We start from the raw sequence: 18,512 nt of genomic DNA on the forward strand, positions 1-18,512 counted from the left end.
AAGCACCAGTGACATATGAACGGTAAACAATAAAGCATACTGTTTTCTGGAAAATAAAAGCGTTATTTTCACAGAAGCGTTAAAAGAATAAGTGTTTAGAAATGCTTACGTAACATGAACTACGTCGTTTGCGGAAGATTTACGATAACTACAATCTGAAAACGGACTTCAGAGTTTTAACACAAGAAGTTGCTAGTTGTACAGTAAGTTGTAATAGGACAGTATTTAGTGATTAAACGTTAGGTGTCCGCCTTCGATATTACGCGGTAATGGGTCAGTCACATAATGAACGGTTGCCATCTGACATCACTCCCACCCACTCCCCACATCTGTTCAAATTTCGAACGATACTAATTGTTTAACACAGTTCGTTGAAAAATTTCAAACAAGCTACAAGGGATGTTGGCTGTTAAAACAACTTACAAATAGTATTATCTATGGTACCTAGTTGTAGAGACTGCTGCGCTGAGCCGTTATTATCTTGTTAAATGCTATACAATACTTGGTCACTAAATAAGCAGTTACATCAACTTACTGCTTACGTACACTAACAATTTAATACACTACTTCACACATTTAAGTGTGAAGTAGTGTATTAAGCAGTGAATAGAAAAGGTAATTAAATGTATTGCATTATTAGTGGTTCTGTGTAACCAGCAAAAGCCATGCCTAACGACAATAAAAACAATAATGACTGTTTTATTACAAGAGAGATATACATTTTATAGTAGGAGATAATAATACAGATAATGTAAAAAGATGATTCATTTAATCATCAAGTTAACGACTTCACCTTCAACTTGTATTAAAAAGATCGTGTTATAAATAAGTGCTTTTATTATTTATTTTTGTTTAGATAATAAACTATCGTGTCTGGAAGCTTGGGACACAATTCAATAGGCCCATTTAGATCGCCTAGACCAGGAGATAAGAGGACATGAAAGGGCGGGCGATGATGCTAATACAGTGCACTTAACCTGGCTCGCGGCACCTTGCGGCTTGCGGCCGCGTCCAGCTAAACTGGTTTCAACGTCGACCTTCGTGTCGTCTCGCTCTGCGCGCTTATGCTGCCCTGGTACCGCCGATCGCTATGCTTGATTGATTTTGATTCGATTTTATTACAATTCGATCGGAAACTTATCGGTAAACTAACTTGCTTATTCTCCTTTACCTATTTATTTTCTAGTTCTTCTAAATTTGCAAAATTGTAACACTTTTTATAACAATTGAAATCTTAATTGGATATTAGTAAAAGAGAAAAAAAGACCGACATAAAGATTTAAAGGTTATTTATTAAACGTTACCTATATTTTAATTACTTGGCAAACGAATTGTGCTAAGTCGACCGAGGCTTAAAAGCTATCTCAGTATTTTATGGTTAAATAGAACTGTAATGACAATCAATTTGTATTTCCAATAAGCAAGCGAGTTATCGGAACAATCTTTAGACAAGCCCTAGCATACCGTAATTAAATTTATAAGTAGATTCAATGCAAGCAAATTCAGTGAACGTGGTCAAAATTTAAGGTTATAATATTTTTAATATTGTGCATTTGTTTCTCGAAGTCAACGGTCATAACGCAACTCGACGATTAAATTCATCGAGCCTCGTTGGTCATTAAGCTTTCGAACATGGAAATGGCATGGCAATTCATGGCATGTAATGAAAGAGGCGTCTCTCTCCAAATGGCGGGGTTATCCGTAAATCGCGACAGTATAATCGCGTGAAGACTATAATTGGCCTTAATCAAGCGAGATGGCGTGCACCGCTGCACTGGTGTTGCTGCTATGTTCAACCAATTGTATCGGTAATTATATGAATTATTTTACTTAATTGTATTCAATGTATGTAGATATGCTAATTATAAAAATAAGTATGACGTTTGTATTTAGAAAATAACAAACACAAACCAGCAATAAATCTCAGCGGCTTTGTTGCTTTCTAGAAAGTTTTGCCGTAGACAGCGATGACAAATATCCGAAAACTCGATGTGTTTTTGTATAAAAGAACAAAGTGTCATGGCTGCGGAACTTTATGAAAATGTAAGAATACTGAGAATTCGCTTGGAGCCGGGGTAATTGCTCGTTACGTCATACGCCGCGCGGTAATGTCGCTAAGAAATTTCTCTGGGGAAATGGGAAAACAAATGAGAGAGCTCTTATCTACGCATTACCGCCGCGTTCAGTGATTTACGATCCGGCTACCTACTCCACACATGCGAGTCTACTCCGGCTTACATTATACCGGTTTTACCGAGCGAAAAGACATAACCTGGTTGAGAAACAGACGTGAATTGAGTGTTAAACATGCCAGTTGAGACGTTGCATAAATGGTTAAACATAAACAGGATTGTCGGTTGATCGGCTGTCATGCAGAATGGCGCGCTATTCTCATTAAAAGCGACCACAGTTGTTGTTTTGTGTTTTCTAATTGATAAAATTCTTTAGAGCTATCATAAAAAATCGCTCAAGCTTCAATAGTGGCTGTAATTTATTGTAAAAAATCATACAACTCAAGCTAATTTCATTGAGATGGATGAGTAATCGATGCGGTGTTTCCGGGAAGATCCATTTTGGCCTCCGCAGGTAGGAACACCCAGCGCCGAAAAGTGCGTGACTCATGTCAAAAATTACAAATTAAAAACATTGACGTAAAACGTAGCGCGATAAAAGTGAGGAAACATTATTATTTTAATTGATTAAAATCTTAATTAGAACGAGTAAAAGCCATGACTAAAACGCTGCAACATTATGATCAATTTTACGTTAAGCCTTCCTACCATTACATCGCCTTAATAATAAAACTAATCACCTAATAAAGTTGCTGCCACAGACGTCTCATTGAAAATTTGAAATTAGCCGTGGGCTGTGATCAAATGGAGCCCATTACATTAGCATAGCGTTTAGTTTGAGAACATGTCTTACAGGCGAGGCGAGCAGTGAGTGCGGTGCGCCGCGGGCGGACGGCAAATTGCCAGTGGGCGGCGGCGCGCCGTGATCCCGCGACCCCAGCGATAAATATTCTATCTATCGTGTAAGATCGTGTACTCCACGAAAAAAGAACAAGAATACAATACAACGCTTATGATAATTAAACTTCGACAAAATATACAATAAAGCAAAAATATTGGAAAGTTTCATTAAAATTAATTCACCCGGAATACAGAAGGATGTTATGAAAATCGTAACAAAAGCCAGAAATAAAAGAGGCGAGAACGACGGTTCGCGAGCCAGTCAAAGGTTCCGCTTTGAGAAAAGGCTGCCAGTACGATTAACATTATTTACATATGAGCCTTTTTGTTACAAAAAAAAAATATTTTATATTCAGAAGAAAATCATGGTAGGTGTTAACAAGTTGTCTTCCGTTTTTTACTTACCGTAAAATCATCTCAGATTTTGCGCTTAGTTAATTTATTCCTAGAAAATGAAAACGGAGTACTTTTAACTGAAGCATTATTCTAAGTCACACTGGAAACACAAAAAGGAATCACAGTGGATATGAAAAAGATGATAAAAGAAATAAGACTTTGTCGTCGAAGTTTGTCCGACCGGCGGTCGACGGAGTTGTGTTGTGTAGAGTACCAGGCGAGCATACCACGACTGGAGTGTTCAATTAAACCGCGCTGAGATCTAATCAAGTGTGATTTTAATAGAGTGCGGCTCTGATCGAGCAAACAGCAGCTTGCGCGGCCTGCCACGATTGACAAGAGAATAGATAACGGTTTAGTTAACAATTTATTAAATTAATACCTACACAGCCTGCAGATATCATTATCGAATCTAGTTGAAGACCGTTATAAAATTGATAAATACTGTAGATAAACAACATTGCTTTAAATAGAGTGAGATATAAGGATTAGTTATCTGCTATTTTGGAAAATATGAGTATTAAGAAAGAAAATAATAATAAAGGTGTGCTAGGGTAAGGGGTATCGCAGTTCTAACCATTCGTGGTACAAGAGCGAGGCAATAAGTACGGTGTACAATAACCGATGCCATGAAAGGGAACAAGGTAGTTCGTGCACAAAGCGAGCAGTGTTTCGCGGACCGCCCGCGGCGGCTCCCGCGGTGCTGCAAGCGTCCAAAAATCTTACAAATTGGACGCGAAGAGCATGACTAGCACCACTAACAAGCTTTTTTTTAATAAAATCGTTTTAAGTCCCAATTCTAAGTCAGACTTACTTTTCTTTTAAATGCGTTGTTTTCATTGACTTAAGAATCACGACCTGAATTAAATGCGTTAAAATAATTAATATATATTTTTCGTTACTGTTTAAAAATAATGAAAGAATTTATATTATTACATAGTTAAAATGATAACTGACTAGAAGAGAAATTACTTGTTTAGGTGTTCAGTTACTCAACACGCTGCTGTGCCCATACTAAGTCGGCAAAACACAGATAGTGTATAATGTTCATAATAAATCCGGTTTTCTATTAGCCTTAGCGAGCACGCGCGCGACTTCGTAAAACATGCTTTTGAGAAGCAATTTGTCATGAGCTTTGTTTGATCGAACGATACTGAAATGTTGAACAAAGTTTATCAATCAAGTGATTTCAAATATTTTAGTCAGAAAACTGTTCAGTTAATACTCATTTCACAAGATGCAATACTTAAAAATGCAGTTGTTAAGCCAGTTTAATGTATAAGGAAATGAGAAAACTGTATTTATGTATGCAAGCGGCGTATAGCACGCCTGATGCCGCGTGTCCGGCCAGTCAGTCGAGCCGCGAGACCCGTCACACCCTCGTAATTCTTAACCCCATCAAGTGGGGTGAAATCGCGAATATTTCTTTGTTTACATAAATCTGTTTTGTTACATCTTTCAAGAAGGTAGGTGGTGGGAGTTTACTTATCATCCTAGAGTGCCATTGAGCTCGACAACGTAGTTTAGGGCCCTCGAGCCACTTCAATGTCCCTTTGTGTATCGTCGCTTTATGTTTTATAAAGATTCAGTGACGTGCTACTACTTAATTCTATTTTAGAAATATAACATCGCTATAATTTTGTTTTAAAATGTTTTTTGTTCTCAAGACTAGGCACATTACTTTTAAGCATAGTTTTCCGGTGTGAAGTTCTAATTAACGAATTGAGTGGCTAGGCGGATAATATGGGCCCCAAATGTCCTGTTCACGCGAACATTTCCTGACCAATTCTAAGTGTCAAGTTGTCAACTGGTAGCTCGTCTTACGCGATGCTTCTCCCTCGGCGGCTAAATGTTAAAGCAAACAGTCGGCTGCTTGTTGACACGACGCGATTCGGCCGCTTTATAAATATTTCGATCGCGGCGAGCGGCCTGCCCATTATCCCATTAGGAAAGGGCATTACTCACTCAGAATGTAAAGCTATTAGCCGGTGTTCGTAACTTTGTATCGTGTCTACCAGTTGCAGTTGACTGCTTCGCTAGTATTGATAATGAGAGCTTATTTACACTTGACAAACAAGCGAGAATCATGATGAATGTTTTAATTGTGTTTTTCAGAGTGCATAAAACAGACAGAGCCAGCAGTGCGAGAATAGACGGTATAATTATTTTAACAAAGTCATACCTTTGTACTATAAAAACTATATAAAATCATTTTATCTAATAGTTAAGTGGTCATATTATTTTGTGTTAAGCGGATTATCCAGCGTTACAAATAAATAGAGCACCTAACGTAAAATATAGTACTTGTACTCTAGCACGCACTTGCGCTTTAGAATAGCAAAACAGAACCTTATTGCGTAGACTTTTAGGACGACCGGTGTCAATGACATGCGGGCAACTGTACAAATCCTATCAAACTGCTTACGGAGTCGGATGTAAAAGGATTTTGGAATTAGGTATCTGTAAAATAAGTATATGGACGAAACACAATCTAGTACTTACCTAGTAAATAATAAAAGTGACAGTCCTTTGTTAGCCAGATTGTAGGTTTCGTAAATGAAATGAAATTTTACTTAATAAGGAAACCAAATTACAGCACGTGCTTTTTTACTACAATCGATTTATTATTCTAGTATTATTTGTTACTGCATTATTTTATGGAATAGCTGTCATATTGTACTTGTTTATAATGTAATAGACACCCAAGAGCTTAGAAGTGGTAGATGTAAACGAGAAAGTGAGGTAGGTACTACGCGAACACTTCATGAAAGAGCCGGTGTCGTGAGTATACTGGTTATTGCTAGTCTGTGGTCGTGCCGCCGCATCGGGCATCCTCGCCGGCCGTCGACGTTAACTTTTAGATACTGTCTCAACCACAGCCACAACGATTTTGAGCTCCTTGAGAACTTACCTATCGCTGCACCGGCTGCATCAACGCCACAATAACAATCCACTGCCTTGTCTTTCAATATACGATCAATACGCACCGACCCTCAACACCGTAAAAGCAAAGTAAATTACTTTTAATCACCATTCAGCACATAAACGAACACGGCCGACCCGTTTCACAATAGTATTCGCTTCGGGCCTCACAGAAACACGTACAGTACACTACACTGCTAACGGCAGATCCAGTGAGCGATGCAATTCAATCCATAGGCAATGTTATAAAATATAAACAAATAACACTGGTGATTTCACAGTAGAAACACAAAATTGTCGTAAGAGCGTAACGCACGTCAGCGCCGCTAAGAGTCGGCGGACGACCGCGGAACTCGGTTTGGGCGAGCAACGCTACGTGTCCCCCCTGTCAGTGAGGTGAGTGCGCGAGCGAGACGCACGTAGAGGGTGTACGTTTGTGGAAGTGAGACAGCGCTACGGTTTATGAGGCGGGCGGCATAAAAATGTGAGAAGGGCGCGTACATACAGAACAGAGTACGATCGGCGACGCCACAGACTACTGCTATCTTGGATTGATCCAGCGAGTGAATAGATAATGATTGTTGTAGCGTTTGAGGCGGCATCGGCACAGCCGCCCATTCATTACAATAATTATCCGACAATTAAACATTGCGACGGAGGTCGTTGCCGTTTAGTTTGCTGTTACTGTACCTCACTTAACTGCCGCAGTTAATGTGGTCTGCTCGACCAGCTTCATACTTTTTCTATTGTTTTATTGCTTGCTTCCTGCATTACAGTTTAATTTTATGATAGAAGCTTTGATTAAAGGTTGAAAATAATATTCCGTCACAGACCAGTTGCTGTGTACTGTGTAGGCACTTGTATAATGGTATTCAAGTATTATAATTGGCGTAGAAGAGCAGGTATTTAGAATATATTAAAAAGCAAAAAGACAGTATTTACATTTATTATTAAATGATAACTTACTCTAGCATTATTTTTGTTTCGCAATGTCGACGGTATCGACAATCACCTCAATATATTACAATAACACATACCTACTATACTACAGCTTAGTAAATAAATAAATTAAAACATTCTCCAAGTAAAAAAAAATATTTTTATTTCAATAGTTATAGCCTTGGCAAGGTGAGTAAATGAAGTATCTATTGTGAGTTAATAGATATCACATACTATCATTATAGTTTTACTGTACATTTTAAAGATGATTGGACGTTGTAAAGATCCGCAGTAATGACTTCGATAAACTGAGCATCACCATTGCCAAGGTGCAGGACATTCAACAGTAATAAAATAGCGCAATATTCGCGAAGACACGGACGTGAGCCGGAGACCGTCTTTCGAGTTATAAACTAAACTAACTTAACATTTCATTGGCTAAAGAGAAGTCAAGTGTCCTTAGTAACAACTTTTATGTTACAAAAAGGTTTTTTAATACTACAAATCAAACCGTTTTAATATTTACTACATATTGAAAATATGTTTGGTTTGTTTCAAGCACTGTTCCAGCTGAAATGATTTTGAGCGCTTAGGTAGCGAAAGTATGTTTTAGTAGTGTTATACATAATACTATAAATATATCAGATGATGGAAAATGTCACATAAGCTGACTCGTAAATGGGTAATACTTTTCACTTTTTACTCTCACAAGTCTGTTTTATAACTTGGACATCTACATGTTGGTTGGGCTCAAATGTTTAACAAACTGGACTAGTCTAAACATATTATGAGCCATAGTTGCCATTTTACCCAGCCCTGTATGCTTGTCATTATTTATTAAGCGTCTGTATTGTCCTGACGAAAGTAGGTATACTTAACTAAACTATAGGAAACACATTTTGAGTGGGATAGGTCATAATGCCATTTGCACTTAGCGCGACATGACGTGGTTTTTTACCTCAGGGTGAGATAAACAGTTCTGTGATCAAAAAATATTTTCATGTAATGTATTATTTGTGCATGTGATTTGAGTGCTTGTGAAATCGATAAAGTTGTTTTTTTCCTTAAAAGAAAATATTTTTCTTGACCCAATGGACATGACTTTTATCTAGAGACTGATAAATAACCCATGACGCGCGACTGTCTTAATTACGAATAAATTACACTAATAACATACCAAATAATATTTACTAACCGTAAACTATTAGGTACTTATAATCGAAGTATTACTTCTTTAAAAGCTTTAAAATAGAAAATAAATACAGAAATAAACGCTGCTAGCGCTCGCTTCAGGAATACCGCGGTCGTGGCGGTTTGTGTGGAGGTGTTAAGATGTGGCGTTTTATAATTTAATCGATTGGCAAGCGTTTATTTCATTTGGTGTTGAGTGTAGATGCGGTCGACAGATTGCTTGCATAGATACCTAATCTCAAAACGTTACGACTCATTTGAACAAAACAAATTGTAAGTCGTTCGACGACGTGTTCCTTAAATAACACACAATACTTGCACATTTATGTTTGAATCCTAAGGCCATCTTACAAAATTAAGTCTAAACGACTGATTGTCTCATTCACACAATATAAATCACATAATTTTCATTCTAGAAAGACTTATTGAGAAACATACAGATCACGTTTAGTTAATACATACATATTTAAATCTACTTCTCATAAAAATGATTTTATATTACACATGTTTGTTTCGGAAATGTAAATATAAGTGAAATGTCACAATTTAGTGAACCCAGCAGAATCGAGGCCCTAACTGTCTAATTTGATCTTGCTAGCTTACACTGCAGTTTTGAACACGTACGTTAACATATGTTTTTGGTGAACAAAATGCACATTATTCACAATGAATCACAATACCCATATTATAGGAGACCTATACAAAATAGAACACAAAAAGTAGGCGATGAATGTTTAAGTAGAAAAAGTCAGCTGAAAGACATACAAGCTACTAGTTCTTTCCCGTACTGCGGTAATTATACCAGACACTGCGTCCCGTTAAACGGTTTACTTTGGCAAGGGACGCTGGTCACGCTGGTATGCGGACACAAATGTGGTATGGTTTGAGCTGTATTCCTTTAAACGTAGTCGACGTACTGAAGAGTCATTTGTATGGAAGGTGACGGCGTGTTACGGCGTCTCGGGCGCCGGCAGAACCGGCACTTCCTGATATGAGGGCTCCGTTTCCTCCTCCGAAGAATGGCCGCTGGTGTGTGAGGCGCAGCCACTCTTTTCCCTCAGTCAGTATCTGGACAAACAGTTATTTCATTAGAAGGCACAAACGAAATACATTTAAAAGTCGATGATTAAGGTATAGTCAGTGCCTGACTGCAAAAAAATCCTTCAGTATGTGTTATAGATTTACTCATAAATAAATCTGTTTCATATACATAGGCCAAAATAGTGTATTAGGATGATCAAATAAATTAAATGGATACTGAGTTAAAGGATGATGATTAACATTTCTAGTAAAAGGGACAAAAATAAAACACATAGTAATCAATTATACATTTATTTACATTTTGTCATAACAACAGATAGAAAATAAAGAAAAATATTTTGTTAGACAGTTTCAGTCAACAGAATTCTTTTAATAACAACAAAAGGATCTAATATGTACATTTATATGACATTACTATCCCGCAGTGTATGGTTATAAGAAAGATGGGAAACCAGACGATTTTTGACAATTGTCTGGAAGAAAATACTTCTGGTAGACTTATAGAAGAATGATGCACCATGCCACATTTGCAGTTATTCACTTGAAACATTATTTGTATATGACTGGTGATTAGCAAATCACGAAGATTATTCTCAATCTGGTCATTGTTTGATGTCTGAAAGAAAATACTTTGATAAAGTGAGCTTTACATACAACATGAATCATGATTATTTACGTTTTTCTTGCTTAATATTTGTTTAACCCTTCTTGATCTTCTCTTAAGGGAAATCGGATAATTCAGTCTATTAATGAAATTAGGTCCTTTCTCGTTTTTATGATACCCATTATGTTCTTCAAGTATTTTTAAGTGAGGCTGATATTTCTGGCTGAAAGAAAACTGTCGTTTAGTTACCTAAAACGCCCGGCGTTTCTTTGGTGGCGCACTTATTGGAGGTGATTGCTGTTCTTTCTTCTGATCAGTACTCTGTTGGTTCAGATTGGCGGTAATCTCAGGTGTTGGGCGTTGCGCGCTTTGGGGGTGTGCATTATTTCTAAAAGAAAGCAATTTCATACTTAAAAACATTGTTTTGTAAGAGTGCGCTTAGATTTGTTAATATGATGGATACACACGAAGTTTTGTCGAGAGTCTCGGTGCTTGGTTCCTGTCCGGGCTTTCGCGTCCGCGCGCGCCTGCGAGGTCGTCCGGAGTCACGGCTTCCATCTTCACTGTTAGTTGAATTCACTTCATTTCGGCTAAAAAGACAAATAAGATATTAATCTGATATATTTTCAAATATGAACCTTTTGCCCGGTTCACACAAACTGTTCGAGCCTCCGCCAGTCCATTCTGAGGCCGGTAAAAAACTGCTAATATCAAAAAACTTTGTAAAAAAACTAGCTACTGGGTACTAACAAGCAATATAACGTACTAGCAATATTCTAAATGGATTTACAAACAATATTAACCAACTAGAAAGGGAAAAAGGATGGGTTTCTATTAAATAATTACATATTTATAATTATATCAACAAGTTCAAAAATACATACTTACTGTAGCTCACAAACAAATGTCACTTGTTTAATTATTTTACAACAATTCCTTACAAGATTATTTATATTGTTGATCTATTACCGCTTACGTTGAAATATGCTATAAGCCGCCTTAAAAACCGAGGCGTTTATCAAGGCGAAACTGTGATAATTGATGTCGGTAAGAGAGAAAAGTTTGCTTCTTATGTACTAAGATATAAAGCAAAAATTAATAATAATTATTATTACAACGTAGTGTTTAAGTTGGTATATTACTATTAAACTCACAAATTGTAATCTAAAATAATGTAGTGAATCTAAACACCTCAAACACATCCTACGACTATTCAAATACGACTGTTGTACCGGTAATAATTACCATTGGTGAATTTCACCAAATTCAAATACAACTGCAATTGCAGTACTCACTTTCTATAGTTTTCATCTCTTTCGGAGTCAGCATACGGCGCCCAATGCGCAGGCGCAGCTTCAGCGTCTTCACGTTCAGCGGTTGTGCTTGAACCTATAGATATTACATAATTATTTTAACTCTGTTAATTTGTCTTCAATAATTTTGCTTGAGGTAAGGCATGAAATATTGAAGAGTTTTCAAATAATGTGACTCTCATGAACCATACATTTGTTATAATCAATGTAATCTAAATAGGTGTTCATGGTTAATTCCTTAAAATTGAAGAATGCCCGTTTGATTCCAGGCTGCGTAGTGACCTGGCAGCAGCGGCGCGGAGTCGTGTCGCTCGGCGCGGTCGGCGCGCGGCGGCACGGGCGTGATGGACACGTGCGGCAGCGCGGGCGGCGAGCCCGGCGCCGGCGGGGACGGGCTGTCCAGCGAGATCACCGCGCCGCCGCCGCCCAGCGCGCCCGGCGACCGGTAGCCGCTCGACGACACCGCCTCCGCCGCTGCGCACACAAATCATTCAGTTAGTAATCTAAATGACAACAGCTAGTCCTGAAATGTAAATCTGAAATCCTAGGCTTACAAATGTATAAATTTATGCTAACCATAAGTATTGCTTGAAACTGACAGCCTACTGGCAAACCGCAGGATTGTCTAGGCAAAGGTCTTTTGTTTAATCCTAAAGCAAGCATCAACTTATTGAATCGTCTTTGCGTTTTAAAAATCTGTATGAAAGAGAGTGAACGTGTATTTGTGGTCACGTTTGTTTACTACTGAGACGTCCCATAAAACTTAGCTGCCATCGATAATATCGGTCAAGAGATGATTGTTATAAGTATTAGTCACCGCTGGAGGAGGAGTAGTTGTCGTCGCTCTTGACGCTGGACTCGGAGGCGGGCGGCGTGGGCTTGGGCTGCGGCACCTTGCGCCGGAGCGGCAGCTCGTCGTCGGAGTCGGACGTGAGGTCCACGAGCACGTCGGCCGCGCGCGCCGCCCGCGCCTCGCCCACCGCCGCGCGCTTGGCGCCGCCGCCCTCCACCGGGATCACTTCTGTAACGCAAGGTGCTGTTACTTCAGATACGTAATAATACTAGTCTGAATATGTCCCACTACTAGGCACAGGCCTATTTTTATATGGGAAAGGTTTGAGTATTGACCACCACGCCGAGAGTTGGTAATATGTTTGGCATCCAGATGTTTATACTTTTTACAGTAATTATAAGGAAGTAATTATCTTCCAAAAAGCCACATTGGTACGTTTTGTACAACAAACAAGTGCACTATTTGTACAGCGAAAAATACATCTTCACGATCAGTGTGAGTAATGTTACATGTGGGTTGGGTTATAATATTGACAAGACATCATTCGTTTGAAACTACTATGCCTATATAATTTTAAAAATAATAGGTTATTGAAAGCAATCAGAATACCAATAAGTCTTCTGTTAACGTTTTTATCTTTGTTACGTAATAAGACTAACCGAGATCATCTGAGATGAGTGTTACGGGCTCGGCGGCGGGCTGCTGCTGCTGCGGAGCCCGCGCGGGCGGCGCGTGCGCAGACCAGTTGCCGTCCGCGTGCAGCTGGATCTCGTTGCAGTCGTTAGACAGGCGCGGCGACGTTAGCACCTCCTGGAAGTACCTGGGAGGGACAAAAATGACACTTAGCAATTTGGAAGAAAGATGTTGTTGAATATATTAGTTATACTTTTTGAATCTCAAGTTAAGTATTGTGATTGGTAATAAATATGGAAAGATTAATTACGTTTAAGCAAGTTCTTGTAAATCATGTAGAATGTTTAAACTTTACGTCCTTTAAGTCCGTCTAAAAGCTTTTGGAAGTAAAATCAATTTTATGATTTGTCCTGTAATCATGAATTCTCTTCTTTAAATTGCGGGTAGAATATACTATATAATCTAAATAGTCTATGACTCACCCGTCCACGACGAGCGAGTCGTAAGGTGCGGGTCGGTCGCAGACGGGGCACAGCCAGGTGGGTTTCCGCTCGTTCATCTGTAGGAACAGCGACGCGTCGAAGCACTGCAGGTGCGGGCAGTTGGCGGGCCGGCACGGACACGACATACGCATCTTGCCAAGTGGACACATCAGCGACACACGCAACGACGTCGTCGCGATCTCACTGTCGTAGTCCTCCGATAACTTCTCCTTAACTGTTTATAAAAGAAAATTGTGAATAGGAATACAATGGCTGCTGACTTGCTGGTTGTTTGTTTAAATGATTTTACCGTTCTTGGACACTTGCAATCTATACAAGGGTTCAATATTATCAGGATGTTATGTAGTGACTAATGTGCACTTGTTACTTATATGCTGAAAATATGTCATTATGATAGATATCGATCAAATTATGAGATAACAGCAGTCTACTGGTTTTTTCTACCTATAATTGTAGCAACAACTTACTAAGTGATCTGGTATAATCAGGATTTTTGGTTCCTTTATTCTTCAGCCGCTGCAATAGTTCAGCCGAGGTGAGCTTGCGCACCATGAACACGCTGAGCACGTAGGCGCGCGTGAAGTCCGCCCCCCACGTCACGTGGATCGTGTTGGCGACCGTCGGAGACAGCTTCACCAGGGACGATATGTTGACTGGCCGCGGAGGCCGCTTCGGCTCAGGTGTTGGCTTGTTCGTTGGTATTGGATTCTAGAGAGTTGTACAATATTAGTACAAGGAAATGGCTGGTTTAGTTGAAGTTGTAGAATAATTGTCTGCATTTTATTTAAAAACTCTCTAGCAAAAATGCTATAAAGAAAGTATTAGTATTGAAGTTTGTGTGATTATCATGTTGACACCACGTAAAATACACTAAGAGCGGGTGCCACGGGTTCGTCCCCCAATGGGCCAACTTATAAATTGTTTATGCGGGAGTCGGTATTTTTAAATACAAATACTACTTACTCTAGCTACTTCACAAATTATAATGTTCTGAATAAATATGTTTGAGTAGTACTTACTGGTAGTGGACACATTTTGTTATTAATTTTAACATTAACACTAGGTGGGAAGTGGTCCTCTTGTTCACACGACGTTTCTAGAAGACAAAATCTGAGCTGTGCCTGTGGACAATACAATACAATAACAATTACAGTTGACGAACTTAATAACATTTTTAAGTTAAAGTCGTCGTATGTGGTTGGCCTGAAACAATATGAAACCTTGCGACAAATATAGGCGATGACGGCGGACACGAATACCACTTCTACAAGACTCATATCAAATAGCCAGACAGACTGAAGGAGGGAAGTGGAACCTTAGTCTAACCTGTATAACATAGTCAAGTTTATTGCTGGTGCCAACGATATCCTTTCCTGACGCGATCTCGGTGGCCTGCTGTGGCGTGAGGTGGAATATATACGTGCCCTCCTGCATGCGGCCGGCTTGCATCGGCATCATCGTGGAAGGCTTCATCAGTTCTGCCAGCACGTCATAAAACGGTAACCTGTGGGAGAATGGTATTATGTAAAAGGTGAATTGATCACCGATGAACTGGTCACTTAAAGATTTGCAGCAAGTTTTCATAAATATAATGTTAGAACATTTGGTAGATGATTCCTGATTTGCGAATAGAGTGGAGTCAATGTAGTGTCAGAAATTGTTGATACAATAATAATATTACTTGCTGCATTCGACTGTGATCTAGTATTGTTTTAGAGCCTTCCTATGAACATTTTATGTTCAACTGACACTTTAAAACAGTACATTGATATAGTACTCACTTCTTAAACTTAACGTCAGGGTGTACTGGGAATGGTGTCAACGGCGTGGTGGGTGAGGGCGACGGCATCGGCGCCAGTGTGCTGCCGCCGCTCGCGCCGTAGCCGTGGTACATACTGGTCGGGTACATCGGGTTCTGCCGCGCCTGTGGGTTACTTTAACTGTACAAATGTGTTTCTAGGGCATATATGGCTTAGTTGTTTTGTTTCATGCTGACAGCTGAACTTCTTCAGATTTTAAGCTTCTATCTACCATCTAATAGGTTTAGGAGTACTTCCTCTCGAAAGAAAGTAAAATAACATGCTTGTGCCGTATTTAATGGAACCGGAAAATAAATATCAACTTAGTTAAAAATTGGTGTTGTTTGATTACCGTGACAGGCATAGCCTGAGCGCGTGAGTCCGGTGGGTTATAGCCGCTGACGGCGGGGTGCTGATACAGGGTGCGCGAGCCAGGCAGAGCGGGCGCCAGAGGATCTTTGCCCTGCGACCCGCTGCCCGGCCCCATGCCACCCGATGGCAGTGCCTGATTGTTCCTACAAAACCAACAATACTAAGAAATTTGTCTCAATTCTGAACAAACCCTAAACATTTACTTGAAGGGCAGAATATAAAACATATCATGCAACTAATGACCACATGTGGGTCCGAGACACTTGGCATAGACATGACTGAATGTTTCTTTGGCTAGAACCATCACCCAAAGCCCCAAGACTCATGCTCCAATGTTGATTTACACTGCACAACTAGTAACTGCAAGTAGCAAACAGAAACAATGTTGACTGTGGGACACAAGTGGGAGGTCATGCTAACAGCTATGTTAACTTAGGCAAACGCGACAAGAAACACTTGCCTAGTTTGATTGTAGGCCCTTTGCGAGCGGTGACCGTTCTCAGTGGTTTTGAGCCGCGATCTAAGTTCGGAAGAGTTTCCATTTTCGGCGGGCGCATTCGCAGCCGCGCTTCCTACCCTCGCTGCAGATCGTGTTTTAACCATTGTTGACGAACGACCATCTCATGTCAACTGAAATTCATGAGTCCAAAAATGGACAAACTAACATCAATTAACTGTACAAAACTGAAGAGATTACTGAAAAATTTCTTCAATATTGTAAATGAAATGGCACCACGCGGACTCCTTATTTCTCTTACGTATTAGAGTGGAAATTAAAAGGGATAGGGGCAATAACTACTGAACATCTGCAATTGAATAATTATCCATTTTAGTCATCAATGGTTAAAACATGTCTTACAGCTTTTATTTAGTATCTAGATAAACCATAAATTACTTAAGCTAATGTTTGACAACAATTGTTGGTGATCCTTTAGATTATAATTTGAGAAATTATTCCACTGCAGCTGTGAAGGAGCAACGCTAAGGAGAGAAAAGTACATTAACATTTGTTAACATGAGAGATCCGCGACTTTGGGGACAGGCCAAAATGAATAAGTAAGAGAAATAAGGGCTGTCCTGATAACAACACTTTCCAGAATGTTGTCAGTAAACATTATAGACACAATAAAACAATGTTTAGGCAGGAAACAGGACCACTCCAATGTGTTTTTAAGAAAAATCTTGCGTCAAGGGATTTAAGAATTAAATAATCTAACTAACATTATAAAAGCTAACACTCAGTAGTGGTTTTAGCAAATAACTAGAGGCAAGACAATTCAAGAGCAGTAACAACAATACATGAATTCTTGATTTAACAAAAAAATTAAATAAGGTTTCTATGAAATTAAAAATCCTAAATCAGGTATGTAGTGTGACTATAATTCAACTTGAAATTACTTAGATTAGGTGATGGAATTTAAATTCTGGAGAACCAGAAGTGATTTAGAAAATATAGCATTTTAATTATTTATTCGGTTAGGATAAAGGGTTATTATTAGGGCTATTTATTAACATTAATGTTTTTAAACATTTTGGTATTCTGTTTATCAACAAATCCACGCATGCACGACAGTGCCGGATTCATGAATGGCTGTAATAATTATTTTTGAAGGCATTTTACAACTTGCAGTACATTACTACGAGAATTTTAAAATGAACTAGGCCCAAAAAAAATCGATAATACGCATTCAAATCATTAGTAGGGTTAGCATCAGTAGGTACTATCTATTTATATAATGATATTATGATATATATTCGCAAAATAGTGACAAGGCCTAAAGTGTACGTAATAGAGCCTGATAACTACATTATAGTTGTAAAACCACGTTAAAAACGTAGGTTGGGAGCACAGTTAATTTAAAAAATCCCGGTAACGACCAGAAGTTTTTGGAAAGGTCCAAATAATTTAATAGTCATACGCTTCACCCTTTTCCAAGTTAATTTGCTATTTAATTTGAATAACTACGAAAATTAAAACTAAAAGAAAACGTACACAAAATTGTTTAGACAATATGGTTGTCACCTCTACAAATCAAATATTACTCACCATGATATCGCGTTACCGTAATCGTAATATCTACTCATATTAATTCTAACTTATAAAAGTTACACTGACATTTAATAACTTTTAAAAATTATTTACGTGTTTTTCACAAAACGCCATAGTTAGACGCTACAACTGCACGGCCGCCACGTTGGCCATAGACTAAATAAGTTTTTACGGTTGTGTGTTTCTGCTTTACATAAGTTCTTCGCATAATTTATATGGTTGCTTGAAATAGTTCAGTGTTGGTAATTATTCGAGTTATATATCAGCACATATGTTTTCATAAGAGGTATTCATATGTCGTAAATATGTTCAAATTTTATGGATGATATCCAATATTAAAATCATTAGGATTGGTGTACATCAGCTCAACCATTAAGAAATAGATGCTACATCCTTTTCCTAATTTATCGCGCTGTGCTAATTCGACGTTCGGATAGTTTTGTTATTTTAAACGTTTAGCCGTATGTTGTGAGAAACAAATGTGAGAACTCGATTAATACAAAACAAAAGCAGGGTACAACTAAATACAAAGAAAAACTACAAATAAATGTAATGAAGAACTTAATAATTAACGATGATGAGGCTTGAAATATTTAAACCTATTTAGATCTGTGGTTGGTTTTTAAATGTTTGCTTTTTCGTAATTAATGCATATAACCATAACCTTACAATTAACCCTGGATGTTAAATGGTATATGTGTATCCGAACGTCAACATTCTGAAACCTCGTTTTATTTAATAAAATAAAATAAAATTTAATATTTTCTCATGTGCAGTAACTGAGAACTAGGGTTATGTAAATAATTCTTTATTTTATAGTGAACTGCTCTTATATAAATTGAACACGTTGAAATGTAATTAAATTATGCAAACCACATTTTCAGCGTGGTTTTGGAACGCAATTTAAGAGGGAGCTTCTCGGAAACGGAAATTTATTATTGAGCTACATCCTAATACTTTGTGTCGTAAGACTTCCTGTTATGT

The 18,512-nt window shown here is 38.5% G+C and overlaps 2 protein-coding genes across 8 annotated transcripts in view; both read right to left on the reverse strand.

Annotated features, from left to right (window-relative positions):
• LOC113505134 (zinc finger protein 608-like) overlaps positions 1–7,137 on the reverse strand; it is an 89,516-nt gene extending 82,379 nt beyond the window's left edge. For 2 of the 3 annotated variants that reach the window (XM_026887719.1, XM_026887682.1), the window contains exon 1: positions 6,280–7,137. The gene's annotated coding sequence lies outside the window, so the exon portion shown is untranslated. The other variant, XM_026887701.1, reaches the window with a different exon arrangement.
• An 83-nt stretch (positions 7,138–7,220) lies between these two features.
• Positions 7,221–17,702, reverse strand: LOC113505171 (E3 SUMO-protein ligase PIAS2). 5 transcript variants are annotated; one of them, XM_026887764.1, is made up of 15 exons: positions 17,526–17,700; positions 15,939–16,108; positions 15,459–15,621; positions 15,089–15,231; positions 14,634–14,811; positions 14,327–14,428; positions 13,775–14,015; positions 13,287–13,521; positions 12,831–12,991; positions 12,196–12,399; positions 11,661–11,852; positions 11,361–11,454; positions 10,533–10,655; positions 10,315–10,453; positions 7,221–9,488 (listed from the first exon to the last, which is right to left on the reverse strand). In XM_026887764.1, exons 2-14 carry the CDS (start codon positions 16,079–16,081, stop codon positions 10,315–10,317), a joined length of 2,118 nt encoding a protein of 705 aa, XP_026743565.1. In that variant the 5' UTR covers positions 16,082–16,108; positions 17,526–17,700; the 3' UTR covers positions 7,221–9,488. The 5 variants fall into 5 exon arrangements, with proteins under 5 accessions (XP_026743565.1, XP_026743586.1, XP_026743572.1 ...); XM_026887771.1 differs by lacking the exon at positions 7,221–9,488 and adding an exon at positions 9,949–10,077 and having other exon boundaries at positions 15,089–15,222; positions 17,526–17,702; XM_026887758.1 differs by lacking the exon at positions 7,221–9,488 and adding an exon at positions 9,949–10,077.
• Between the last annotated feature and the right edge of the window lie 810 nt (positions 17,703–18,512).

Source organism: Trichoplusia ni, chromosome 2 (genome assembly GCF_003590095.1).
Source record: "Trichoplusia ni isolate ovarian cell line Hi5 chromosome 2, tn1, whole genome shotgun sequence".
Classification (NCBI taxonomy): Eukaryota; Metazoa; Arthropoda; class Insecta; order Lepidoptera; family Noctuidae; genus Trichoplusia; species Trichoplusia ni.

What these genes read in the sequence shown, in the direction of transcription:
- LOC113505171 (XM_026887764.1), bottom strand. Translation starts at nt 16,081, where the DNA reads ATGGTTAAAACACGATCTGCAGCGAGGGTAGGAAGCGCGGCTGCGAAT. An exon ending in TGATTATACCAGATCACTTA is followed by an intron (nt 13,522 to 13,774) that starts GTAAGTTGTTGC and finishes TTTTATAAACAG; the next exon opens with TTAAGGAGAAGTTATCGGAG. An exon ending in ACTCATCTCAGATGATCTCG is followed by an intron (nt 12,400 to 12,830) that starts GTTAGTCTTATT and finishes CTTGCGTTACAG; the next exon opens with AAGTGATCCCGGTGGAGGGC.